This window comes from Octopus bimaculoides, chromosome 9 (genome assembly GCF_001194135.2).
Source record: "Octopus bimaculoides isolate UCB-OBI-ISO-001 chromosome 9, ASM119413v2, whole genome shotgun sequence".
Taxonomy (NCBI): Eukaryota; Metazoa; Mollusca; class Cephalopoda; order Octopoda; family Octopodidae; genus Octopus; species Octopus bimaculoides.
The window spans coordinates 48,562,854-48,576,875 of NC_068989.1; the positions used below are offsets into that span (position 1 = coordinate 48,562,854).

Here is a 14,022-nt window from a genome sequence, read left to right on the forward strand (position 1 = left end):
TCTTTTCGAAAAACAACTTCTTCAAAACGATCACACCTGCTTTTGCCATTTCTTTAAAAAGCTAAAAATAAACTTATCATTGAAAAGAACTAACCAACTATGAACCCAATTTTCTTTTCTCTTTCCCATCGACACACACACGCACACACACAGACACACACACACACCAACACAAAAGAACACACACTCTCTCTCTCACTTTTCCCTCCATTCCTCACCCTCTCTTACTATCCTATATATCTCTCTCTCCACCCCTACACACTCAATAAACTATATAAACAGACCTCACCGCAAGGTTGACTCAAAACAATTTGAAAATCCTACACAATTAGGTGAAAAGCGCTTTATTTAATTTATAAAACATGTGACATTAATAAAAATCTGTAAATGTACAAACATCCAGATTTCTGAGTACCTTAATTTTTTTCTATATATATATATGTTTTTATCCATATGTGCATGTGTCCTTGTATTGGTCCTCTACCACTGCAATAATCATTGTTGGCTTGACTACATTCCCATAACTTAGCAGTTTGGTAAAAGCAACCGATATAATAAGTACCAAGCTTAAAAATGAGTACTGGGGTCAATTTTTTTGGCTAAACCCTTCAAGGTGATGCGCCAGCATGACTGCAGTCTAACAATGGAAACAAGTAAAAGATAAAAGATCTATTAACAGAGCAAGAAAATTCTGGAATGTTGTTGAGAAGTTTGCTTTACAACCTCATGGTTTCAGGGCCAGTCATACTGTATGACAGCTTGACTCCTATTATAGCCAGAGGTTGACTAATGCCATGAAAGTAAATTTGGTAGACAAAAACCATGTGAAAGCTGGTGATATATATAGGTGTGCGCGTGTGTGTGTGTGAAGGCACATGGCTTAGTGGTTACGGCATTTGGTTCATGATCGTAAGGTCATGAGTTCGGTTCTTGGGTGGTGCGTTGTGTCCTTGAGTAAGACACTTTTTTTCACAATACTCCAGTTCACTCAGCTGCAAAAATGAGTAGTATCTGTATTTCAAAGGGCCAGACTCGTCACATTCTGTGTCAAGCTGAATCACCCTCAGAATTATGTTAAGTATACACATGTCTGTGGAGTGTTCAGCCACTTGCATGGTTAATTTCATGAGCAGGCTGTTCTGTTGATCGGATCAACTGGAACCCTTATCATCATAAGCAACAGAGTGCCAGTTACATATATATATATATATATATATATATATATAGTGGAGGTGCAATGGCCCAGTGGTTAGGGCTGCGGACTCGTGGTCATAGGATTGCGGTTTCGATTCCCAGACCGGGCGTTGTGAGTGTTTATTGGGCAAAAACACCTAAAGCTCCACGAGGCTCTGGCAGGGGATGGTGGCGAACCCTGTTGTACGCTTTCACCACAACTTTCTCTCACTCTTACTTCCTGTTTCTGTTGTGCCTGTAATTCAAAGGGTCAGCCTTGTCACACTGTCATGCTGAATATCCCCAAGAACTACGTTAAGGGTACACGTGTCTGTGGAGTGCTCAGTCACTTGCACATTAATTTCACGAGCAGGCTGTTCCGTTGATCGGATCAACTGGAACCCTCGACGTCGTAAGTGACGGAGTGCCAACAACAACATATATATATATATATAAGTGTACATGTGGTGTGTGTTTATCTCTTACTATTTGATAATCATTTTTTGTTTGTGTTCCTGTAACTTTATTTAACAAAAAGAAATTGATGAAATAAGTATCAAACTCGAAATAAAGAGTGGGTTCAAACTGATCATTTAAGTGCTTTAAGGCAGTGCCCCAGCATGGCCACAATCCAGTGACTGAAACCGTTAAAGGAGTAAATAGCTGTTGGTGTCATCAAATCTAAAGTGACACACTTCCATTCATTTCCTAATAGTTCATATTTCTCTCTGATATCGAGTCATTAAACAACAGTGAAATCATCAATGATTGTGTTGCTTAGCAACAGAAATATTGCTGACACTGCAACATTTTCCTTTCAACATATCTACCTAATATTTCATATTTGAAATATAATCTCTGCTCTGTAATTAAAGTTTCCAAATAAACTGAGTTAATTGGAAATTATAAAAATAACCGAAATCTCTGAAATGCTGATGCCACTGATAGATAAGGATTTAAGAATCCACTCACCTGAACCCATTCATAGGCTCCAATATGCCCATATTTGGTAGCATCCCATAATGCAAAGATGATAGTTCGTCGTGGTCTCCAGTCTAAAACAGAAAAGAAAATATATGAACCAATATTTGGATGAAAGTTTTATGTAAAATTCTCTTTAAGTGATTTTTCTGAAGGGAAAGGTATAAGACCTAAATCTTAGGAGATGTATAGCATTATCCTTGGTGTATGAGTTAAGGGTGGGGACTGACTAGAGTGGGGGTTGATAATGATGAGGTCAACAAGGGTTGGGTTGACAAGGGTTAGGTCGACAAGTGTGAGGATGAAAAGGGTTGCATTGTTAAGGTTGGGATTGATAAGGTGAATTAATAAGGGTAAGGTTGATAAGAGTGGAGTTGAAAAAGATAAGGTTTTGGAGAGTAGAAAGTTAACAGAAGGCAAGAAAACGTGTGTATGAAAGAGGGAGGACTTTGGTAACAGAAATGTAATTGGAGTGACATAAATTCAGAGGCAAGAATAAACAAATTGCTTTGATTTCAACTGTGATGATGACTGTTATATTTTGAGAAGCACTTAATGCCATGGCAATGGAATAGCTAAAGAAAGCATGCAATAAATCAACTGAGATTCTTCTGATGTGCTCTAAGGTATCAAGGATTCAATGAACGAGGTTAACTTAAACTACATCATTATTGAGCATATATTGAGAATCAGCTGCTTATCTAAGGTAAAAATGCTGACAACTGATAGGTTATGAATAAAATTATATTTCTTGCAGAGATAAATGATAATCCAATTAAAAGAACAAATACTAATTATTGTGTATGTTGACCTTCAGATTTGAGTCTCACAGAAGCAATGACAAGTGACCGAGACTTCTTGAGAATTGCTGTCCTTGAGAAGATGTGTTAAGCTAAGTGGAATTGAGGTCATGGTCAGTGCTGGTGATGTGTGAAAGGCAGCCAGGCAGGTGACACTAAAAGGCACCTGTGCCAGTGACATGTAAAAAGGTCCAATGACAGTCTCATGTAAAAGACACCCAGTACACTCTGAGGTGGTTGGTGTTAGGAAGGGCATCCAACCGTAAAAATCAGGCCAAAACAGACTGGAGTCTGGTGCAGTTCTCTGGCTTACCATCTCTAGTCAAACTGTCTAACCTATGCCAATATAGAAAACAGACATTAAATAATGATGACAATGATGATAGATAGAAACCAACCCCCACCAAAGATAAAAAAAGTTAAATCTCACAGCATACAGTTTATCAGTATGCAATGCTGAGTTCAGTTATTTTCATAGGTTTTGTGTGCAACAGACCAGAATACATTCTAGAGGGAGATTTATCTTGCATCCATATACTTGTAACACTATAAAAACCAGAGATTTTGGATTCTTATGGTTGGTAATGAAAAAACAAAAAAACAAAAAAAAACAACCAATTAACTATGGTGGACAACTTATCAGAGGAACCCTCATAATGTTCACCTACCTAAGACTGCTAATCTTTGCATCTAGAATATACTTTAGTCCAAGTAAATGATAAAATTTCACAAAGCTTAACTATGACTACTCCTGACCCTGCCTACATGAGCACACAGTACATACATGTAAACACAATTTCTAGTTTATTTTCAGTAAATAGTTGTCTGTCTGATAGTTTAAGCCATAATGATTGATTCAGCATTAATCTCCACTCCATCTCTTCTACAATACTTTTAGTTCATTTTAATGTTTTGTGTTATCAACCATCAGTCTTATACCAACTTCGCCTGACTTTTCTCTCTCCCTCTCACATCCATCAGAAGGCATTTCAACTATACAACTATATTCTTATGGAATTCACTCCTTTTTCTCTTACTCTTACTTGTTTCAGACATTAGACTATGGTCATGCTGGGGCACTATTTTGAAGAGTTTTTAGTCAAATGAATCAACCCTAGTTCTTATTTTTGTGAAACCTGGTACTTATTCTATAGGTTTCTTTTTACCGAACTACTAAGATGTGGGGATGTAAACACCAACACAGGTTGTCAAGCTGTGGTGGGGGACAAACATAAACACAAACACACACATATACATCTACATATATATACACACACACATGATGGGCGTCTTTCAGTTTCTGTCTACAAAGTCCATTCACAAGGCTTTGGTTGTCCTGAAGCTATAGTAGAAGACACTTGCCCAAGTTGCTACACAGCGGGACTGAACTCAGAACCGTGTGGTTGGGAAGCAAGTTTTTTACCACACAGCCACACCTTGATTACATTTTCTTATGAATTATAGACATTCAAAAGTTCAAACAAAACACACTCTGTATTTTTAACCTTAACCAACTGTCTCTATCTTAAAGAAACAAGGCCAAGAAAGACTGTGGTAACAGCAACTTAGAAAATAAAAATAAAACATTTAATATTTTTTCTATATTTCTTCAAAACATTTTGAAATACCTGCTGACATACCAGCTTCCCATGGGATTTCAAATACTGATTTCAGATATAAGTATAAGGCCTTATATTTGAGAAGAATATGACCGATTATATTACACCCAGTACTTGAGCAGTACATTATTCAAGTACTGGAGTTGATGAATAAGAAGCCTGTATCACCCTATATAAAGAGAAAGACACAGTGGATATTGTACACTGAGATATTCATGAAAATGGTGGGATGTTCACGACTGGAATGTCACTGATCAAAAGTGTGCTCAGATACGAACAACCTGGGACTATATAACAATAGCTAGTTATTGAAATTCTCTTATTTATCTTAAATGGCATGAAAAAAAGTGAGAAAAATGTAGGACACAGTTTCATTCCTTTCCTTGTTCAGCTAAGAATAAAAATAAATGACAACAATTGGATACAAAATTTCTTTGATATTCTGTGATGAAAGTAAAAAACAAAAGGACAAAAAAAAAAAAGCAAACAAAGAATAAAAAGCCAATACCAACCTTCTTTTTTCATAACATTGGAGAACGACTTGACCAATTCCATTAGGATGGCATAGCCACTGCCTGAGTCTACTGCCCCCTGAGTCCATGAATCAACATGAGCACCAACAATAATGTATTTATCTGCAAGAGGGTTTAAAAAAAAAAAAGAGAGAATAAATTATAAATTATTACAGTAATGTCTGAGAGAATATCTGCAGGGCATTTATGGTTTCTTTCCAAAGTTAGGATGTAGGGTTCTAGCAGGACTAAAACTGCCATAACTATAAATTTCGCTGCTAAAATCTTGAACAGACTTTCTACTCTGCTGAGTTACTGTACAAGTTTAGTATAATGCCAAAGTGGTTGAAGCCCATCCATTTCAAGTCAATTTGTCAAACTAGAAAGATGGAGGTATTTTACAAGGAGCGTAAGAGACCGAAAGTCCTTCATCATTTTTGCTAGTTGAATGGACTGGTACAATGTGACATAGAGTGTATTCCTCAAGAACAATGCATCAACCAGTCCAGGAATTGAAACCACAATCTCATAATCATGAGTGCAACACTCTAACCACTGAGCCATATGCCCAGAAACTGAATAATTATCACTGCTCAATCTAATCTATACAATGAACAACTATTTTCTTACAAACTGTCAGTTAATTTAATTCGCTAGAGCATGATGTAAATTAGTGTTATGATAAGTAGTATTTTACAAGCGTTGTAAGAGACAACAATTTAAGGCCCAAAACTTTTTTCCATAATATCAGCACTTATTCATTTCTGCTGATGCTCTGCTACATTTTTCGTGGAAAGTTATAGGAGAGAATTGGATCTAATTATCGTCCATGGAACTCTCTGTGGATATGAGTTTGGGAACTAGTACAAACTCATGAGACAGAAATCAGGTACTTTATTCTTTATTAGTGCTCTGATTCTTCCTGACTAATTCTTTATTTTTAAAATGGGGATTGGATCTTTCAAATCTGAAATCGTAAGATAGCTTATCCCATAAAGTGGATATGATGACCATATACAGAATTGTTCATTAAACCTTTAACGTTTAACTGACCATATCTGGCCCAGATGTTCTATCTGTTTTATGTTCAAACTGGCCAGATCTGACCTCTCAATTATCCAACAATGGTATTCTAAAGATAAACAATCACATCATCAAAATTCCAAATCTGTGAATAAATCTGAGAATAAATGACCATTACATTTAATGATTTAATAGTCATTTCTTCTAAACACAAAATGAGCCTCTAAGTAGTTGTTGCTCCACTAGCTAGAAATAGAGCACATCTCTCACAAAACATTACAGCCTATCATCTTAAACAAAACAAGACATTAGATAATGTGGCCCTAAATATATTGTCTAAAAAATTTTTAAAGAGAGATGGTCACAGTTGGAAAGCTGATTGTAAACAAGCGCAAATAGAAGATTAGGGGTGGGGGTTAAACAACAAGAGCAACAACAACCTGAACACAAAAGAAGAAAAAATCTTAAAACAACAACAGACCTTTCTCATACTTTCCTCGGATCACCCCAATAATATTACTAATATCTCTTCTTGATCTTTGGTTGTTTACTGTTAAGTTCACAATCCTGCAATAAAACAACAAGAATGCTAAACCAGAAACAAGAAAACAGTGTTTATAAATATAAATATATTTTAAATTAAATCCAATACAAGGAAAATAGGGATGGAAACATCCAATCTTTCACTGGCTCAACTGTTTAATACCCAATTTAATAGAGAAAAACTTTACAATTCACATGGGTATATATTACATTTATAAAAATGAAACGAAAATGGAGATATGCAGCTGTCAATTCAAAAATTAAAATTTATTAACATATATCATATCATATTCTTATAATAATATAATATAATAAATAATAAACATTAAATACAAATTACATACAATTGTTTCGATTCTTACCCATAATAAATGTGTCTGTCTGTCTATGTAGTATGTATGTATGCATCTATCTATCTGTCTGTCTGTCTGTCTATATATATATATATATATATATATATATATATATGTTTTAATATTTCACCGGAGCATTGCAATACTAATAACCTGTTAGAGACCTAAGTGTAAGTATGCTTCTGAATGAAGTATTAGTTGAGTACAGATTGGTAATAAGAAAAAGATGACAAAGGAATAAGGTAATTGTTTATTCCTTTGTCATTTATATATGTTGGCACACTGTTGGTTATGATGACAAGGGTTCTAGTTGATCTGGTCAACAGAACAGCCTGCTTATGAATTTAATGTGCAAGTGGCTGAGCAAACCACAAACACGACATGTGTACCCTTAACATTGTTCTCAGGGAGATTCAACGTGACACAAAATGTGATAAAGCAGACCCTTTGAAATACCAGTATTACACATTTTTGCCAGCTGAGTGGACTGGAGCAACATGAAATAAAGTTTTTTGCTCAAGTGACACAACGCGCCACTGAGAATTGATCTCATGACTTTACAATCATGAGCTGAATACCCTAACTACTAAACCACATGCCTTTGGACTTGGTGGCAGCAGATCAGTTGAGGCAACTGGTGCAGGTGGAAACATACCCTCATGTTTGGCTAGAAAAACATGATACAGAGCAAACATCCACTATGATGTTTTAAGGATAAACACCAAATTAGCAGGCAATGCAAAGTTTTGAGGACCCATTAAACATTTTGCTAATCTATTACAGTCTTATTCAGTCTCAGTTGTCTTATCTTTATTCTGCAACTGGGGATATTGTTCTTGAACAAGAGAGTGAGTCTGACATGTGCACAGCTCCACTTCACTTTAAAAAAAAAAAACTTGTGTTAGTCTGTAATATGCATATGCATGCGCGCGCGCACACACACACAGCTTAAGTTCTGAATTTACACACTTGCTCAAACAGCAGCTTAATGCAGTGTCATGAATTGTTCCATTGTCAATGATGGCATTGTAGCCTCTTATTTCATTGGCTAAAGCAGACCATGTTAATTGCCCATAAGAATGCTCATTTCTTGCAGTAAAGAAACATTTGTCATATAGGGACACAAATTTACTTGGTTTGGTATTGGAAATCTTGTAGCCGAATTTAGGTAAATTAGAGGTAATTAACATAAAAAGCTAATTCCATACACACACACACTATATTCATACATATACACATAAATACATATATGCATTGTTTCACATCTGCTTTATTTTTCCATGCTAAGAAGAGTTAATCAGCCTATCGGCTCTACAAATATAAATATATAAACATGATATATTAAGACAGATATTATTGAAGTCAAATGGTCTGACTAGTGCTAATAAGTTCAACTGTGATTTATAAATGGTGGCATTTATTGTTTCAATGAAGCAAACAGTACTTTGCTTTACTGCACAATATTCTGGTTGCAACATAAAATCTATGTTTTCTGAAATATCTGAAACTCAAACCAAGAAACTAATCAATAATTCATTGAAAACTCTACAAACCTGTTGTTTCTAGGTTCTGTATAACCAGGCCCAGTACTGTAAGAGATGTTAAGTCCTCCAAGCCAATGTGCTCCCAAATTGTTGCCCGTCAGATCCCTACAGACAAAAATAAAATGAAATATTGTAATAAAATATAGGAAATCAAACATCATATGAAACTTTCTCAAGCACTCGTCTTTCTCTCCCTCCCTCACACTACCACTGGGGTATTTTATACAGGACACACACATACATGCATTTGATGATGTGAAGAACTTATTAGTTGATCATGAAATAATTAATTTCTAAAGTCTTAATTAAATATATATATATATAAACAAGAGGAAAAGTGCCAATAATAAATGACTTTTTGTCTTCATTTGGTAAATATGTAAATGGTGAATATATAGAGATTTAATGTTACTCAGAATCTGCTAGTAAGAATATGAAGGTATGCATTATTGTTGCTATTGGGTATTCATCTGAGGATGGTAAATATGGGTAACAGGATTTTTGTACAGGTTTTATTCAGCCCCTTCATATACTGACGTTTTAGGGCCTCTACTAGATCTGTCTACTTTATAACATCATCAACTTTTCAACATCCACATTTTCATGCTTGCTTAGTTCAGACAGAGTCTTTGAGGCAAATTTTCTGTAGTCAGATGTTTTTCCAGTAACCAACTCTTGCCTATTTCCAAGTAAAGTAATATCAATCTAAGGACCTTCTTTCGATAAAAGACTGCAAATAAATGACACTACTTGTATGAAGGTGAATATTATTTACAACTATAATGTGATGCCAAGACAAGGATGCACAAACACACACACATTTACATTTAAATATATATATATATTGAGTTATCCCATAAATAATGCAGTTTTTTTTAAACTTCTTTTATTTTTCAAAACTAAGATAAACAAAGTTTTTTTTTAATCTAAAATATACTCTCTTTCATTTTCTACAATGCTCTTCCATCTCTCTGGTAGACTTGCAAGGCCCCTCTTCTAAAATTCACTTCTCTGTGATGAAAAATACTCCTCCAGTACTGTTCTGACCTCGTCTAAAGAGTTCATATTTTTTCCATCAAAATGATTTTGAAGACTGCAGAATAAATGACAATCAGATGGGGCAATGTCTGGCGAATATGGTAGGTGGGGCATCGTTTCCCATTCAAACTGCTCCAGCATTTGGAATGTCGTCCTCACTATATCTGGCCGAACAACTTTCATCTTGAAACCAAAGATGGTTGTTTTCCTTCTAGCACTGACTTGAATGACCAAATCCAGTTTCTCTGCTAGTTCCTCAACAGTTATGATGGGATTTTGTTCCACGAGGGTTTGCAGGATGTCCTTGTTGAGCTCTACAGATCTTCCAGGGTGACACTTGTTTTCTAGGCTGTACTTTCCGGCTCAGAGTTTCTGGAACCACTGTTGACACTGGCTTACACTTATTGTCCAATCTCCATATACTGTATTCCTTGCACTTTCCATTGTGTTGTAGAAACTCCATAAGATGTACCCAGTGTAAGCTATGGACATATAAGAGGTGCAGCAATATCAAAGGAAGGCTAACTGGGAAGATAGTTTTTGTGTGTGGAAAATGCTCAGGAGCTATAAACACTGAAAATGTGCAGAGAACAGCTTCTGTCACATTCCAGGGGAAAAAAAAAACTACAAGTAGTTGATAGCTTCTGTTACCTAGGTAACCAAGTCAGTAGTGGGGTTGGATGCTCTGAAAGTGTAACTGCTAGAATAAGAATAACCCGGGCAAAGTTCAGAGAGTTCCTATCTCTGCTGGTGACAAAGGGCCTCTCGCTCAGAGTAAAAGGTAGACTGTATGATGCATATGTGCAAACAACCATGCTACATGGCAGTGAAACATAGGCCGTGACTGCTGAGGACATGCGTAAGCTTGCAAGGAATGAAGTCAGTATGCTCCGCTGGATGTGTAATGTCAGTGTGCATACACGATAAAGAGTGTAAGTGCCCTGAGAGAAAAGTTGGACTTAAGAAGCATCAGATGTGGTGTACAAGAGAGACGACTGTGCTGGTATGGTCACGTGTTACGAATGGATGAGGATAGCTGTGTGAAAATGTGTCACACCCTAGCAGTTGAGGAAACCTGTGGAATAGGTAGATCCAGGAAGACCTGGGATGAGGTGGTGAAGCACAACCTTCCAGCATTGAGCCTCACCGAGGCAATGAAAAGTGACCGAGACCTTTGGAGATATGCTGTGCTTGAGAAGACCTGGCAAGCCAAGTGAGACCATAACTGTGGCCTATGCCAGTGCTGTATAACCAGTTCATTTAAGAGCACCCTTCAATCATTGGACAATAAACTACGTTTGCGAAGACCTGTTGAGGCAAGTGAAATCGTTGTCATGGCTGATGACAGTACCACCTGATTGGCAGTGGAACGTTAAAAGCACCATTCGAGCGTGATCGTTGCCAGTGCTGCCAGACTAGCTCCTGTGCAGGTGGCACGTAAAAAGCACCATTTGAGTGTGTCTGATGCCAGTACTACCTGAATGGCTCTCATGCCGGTGGCACGTAAAAGCATCCACTACACTGTCAGAGTGGTTGGCGTTAGGAAGGGTGTCCAGCTGTAGAAATTTTGCCAGATCAGATTGGGGTCTGGTGCAGCCTTCTGGCTTGCCAGCCCTCAGTCAAACCATCCAACCCATGCCAGCATGGAAAGCGGACATTAAACGACGACGATGATGATGATACACATTACAGTACCTTAAATTTGAAACTTCCTTCAAATATACCTAAAGAGTGTGTTACAGCTGACATTTACAACCTTTACCTAATAGTTTTAAAAGCTTTAGAGTGTATACATACATACATACATATATATATATATATATATATATATATATATATATATATATATATATACATACATGTATATATATATACATGTACACACACATACATATATATACCTTCACACAACACACACACACATATATATATATGTATGTATATTACAACTGTTATAATAAGAGACATATAATAACTTAATAGCTTGTATGTATAGATACGTTCACTTCCACTGTTACAAGGTCACAAATGAACAGTAAAACCTGCAATTCAGCCTAAAGATATAACTGAATTTAAAGAACACAAATTAGACTTTAAGTAACTCTAAATGCTATACAATTTAAATAGCTTACTGAAATATTCACAGCTTTATTTCCTGATTACAGAACTTATTTGCTGATTTTTAAAGACGTATACCATCTCATAAAAATTTTACTAACTCCTTTAGAGATTTCATCTGAATACAAAAGTTTGACAGATGTGGTTGTGGAGTAAGAAGTTTGCTTCTCAGATACATGGATCTAGGTTCAGTCCTGCTGCATGGCACCAAGAACAAGTGTCTTCTACTATACCCTCAAGCCAATCAAAGCCTTGTGAGTGGATGTGGTAGACAGAAACTGAAAGAAAACCATCATATATATGTGTCTATGTGTGCGTGTGTCCCTCATCACCACTTCACAGCCAGTGTCGGTGTGTTTATGTCTCCCACTAAGTAGTTTGGCAAAGGAGACCAACAGAGTAAGTGCTAGGCTTAAAAAAAAGTACTGGAGATCAGTCATTGGACTAAAATTTCTTCAAGGTGGTGCCCCAGCATGATCACAGTCTAATAATTGAAACAAGTAAAAGATAAGTGGTAAAAGATAACAGCTTAATTTTAAATCAATGCTAATTAAAAGAAAAAAAAAAAAAAGCATTGATTTGGAATTGAAACCACACCATTTTCATATCAGAGAGGAAATGTTATACTCTATCCATCTACCTAGATATACATGCAAAATAGCTAATAAACAATGTGATGGCAAGCATTTGACTGTGTGTACAGCTGTAACTGTCCATCCATCTAGATGTGCACACTGTAACTGCCTGCTGTGGATTGATTCTTTGCTGCTATTACTAACTTAGGACATAAAACTGTGAAACTGTAAATCTTGATATGTGTCTGTGTGTGTGCATGTGCACCCACATATAAAGACACAGAACATATATAAAAAGTGAGATATATATAATCATAAAAGTAGCATGAGGAAGGTGGGAAGAGAAAGTTGGAAGGAGAATTGGTCAAATAGAATTAAAACTTAAAAAAGAAGATAGAGGAAAATAAAGATGAAGCATCAAGGTTAGTTATGGAACATGAGAGAAATGAATAAAGTGTGTGTGTGTGTGTGTGTGTGTGTGTATGAGAACTAAAAATTCAGTGACAGCTTTTCTTAGATATGTCAATGACAGCATCTCTTAGATGTATGAAAAGGAAAGATGCAAATAATCTCTCTGTAATGTTCATAATAAAATGTGATTGATAAAATAAGAATTGGTCAATAAGATGATTGAGTTTATTCACCTGACTACCCCCCCCCGCCATCCCACTCTCCTTTACATAACAAGCCTTGTGAGTAGATGCATATATATAGTTGTGTGTGAATAAGTATATATTTATAAATGGAAATATATACTGCTAGAAAGACATACATTATCAGGTACAAAGAAATATCCAGACTTGGGGTAATAATTGGGATAACTACTACTACTACTACTACTACTACTACTACTACTACTACTACTACTACTGCTGCTGCTCCCCCCCCCTGCTAATAACAACAAGAGCAATCCTTTCTACTATAGGCACAAGGCCCAAAATTTGAGGGGAGGGGACTAGTTGGTCACATTGGCCCCACTGCTCAACTGCTACTTATTTCATTGATTCCCAAGAGGATGAAAGGAAAGGTCAACCTCAGCGGAATTTGAACTCGGAACGTAAAGGCAGACGAAATGCCACTAAGCATTTTGCCCAGTATACTAATGGTTCTGCCAGCCTTGTTGTCTTAATAATAATAATAATCCTTTCTATTAAAGACACAAAACCTGAAATTTTGGGAGCAGGAACAAGTTGATTATATCAACCCCAGTGTTTCACCAGTACTTGATTTATTGATCCCGAAAGAATGAAAGGCAAAGTCAACCTTGGTGGAGCTTGAACTCAAAATGTAAAGACTGTGGGCATGTTTTGAGGAATTTTAGTTAAACTAATCAAACCTAGTAATTATTTTCTTTTAAAGCCTGGTACTTATTCTATCAGTCCCTTTTGCCAAACTGCTAAGTTATTGGGATGTAAACATTTCAATACAGGTTGTCAAGTGGTGGTGGTGGGAAACACATGCACACACATATGATAAACTTCTTCCAGTTTCTGTCTACCTAATCCACTCATAAGGCTTTGGTCAACCTGAGGTTATTGTAGAAGACACTTGCCCAAGGTGCCATGCAGTGGGAATGAACCCAGAAGCATATATATATATATATATATATATATATATATAATATTAGGGATAAAATCCAAAATTACAGGTAAAAACTCAATTAAAATCAATTTATATGTGACAGTGGATTTTCATTGATGAGTTCATGAACCTTGGTTCTTTTCCCTAATATATATATATATA

General features: G+C 36.3%; 1 protein-coding gene across 9 annotated transcripts in view; it reads right to left on the reverse strand.

Annotated features, from left to right (window-relative positions):
- The window catches only part of LOC106868354 (N-acetylated-alpha-linked acidic dipeptidase 2), a 1,027,134-nt gene that overhangs the window by 64,282 nt on the left and 948,830 nt on the right, over window positions 1–14,022 (reverse strand). For all 9 annotated transcript variants that reach the window (XM_052970677.1, XM_052970676.1, XM_052970678.1 and 6 more), the window contains 4 exons: window positions 8,558–8,653; window positions 6,590–6,675; window positions 5,086–5,208; window positions 2,146–2,228 (listed from right to left, as the gene is read on the reverse strand). In XM_052970677.1, the coding sequence (XP_052826637.1) occupies window positions 2,146–2,228; window positions 5,086–5,208; window positions 6,590–6,675; window positions 8,558–8,653 (388 nt within the window). The remainder of the gene's footprint in view (window positions 1–2,145; window positions 2,229–5,085; window positions 5,209–6,589; window positions 6,676–8,557; window positions 8,654–14,022) is intronic.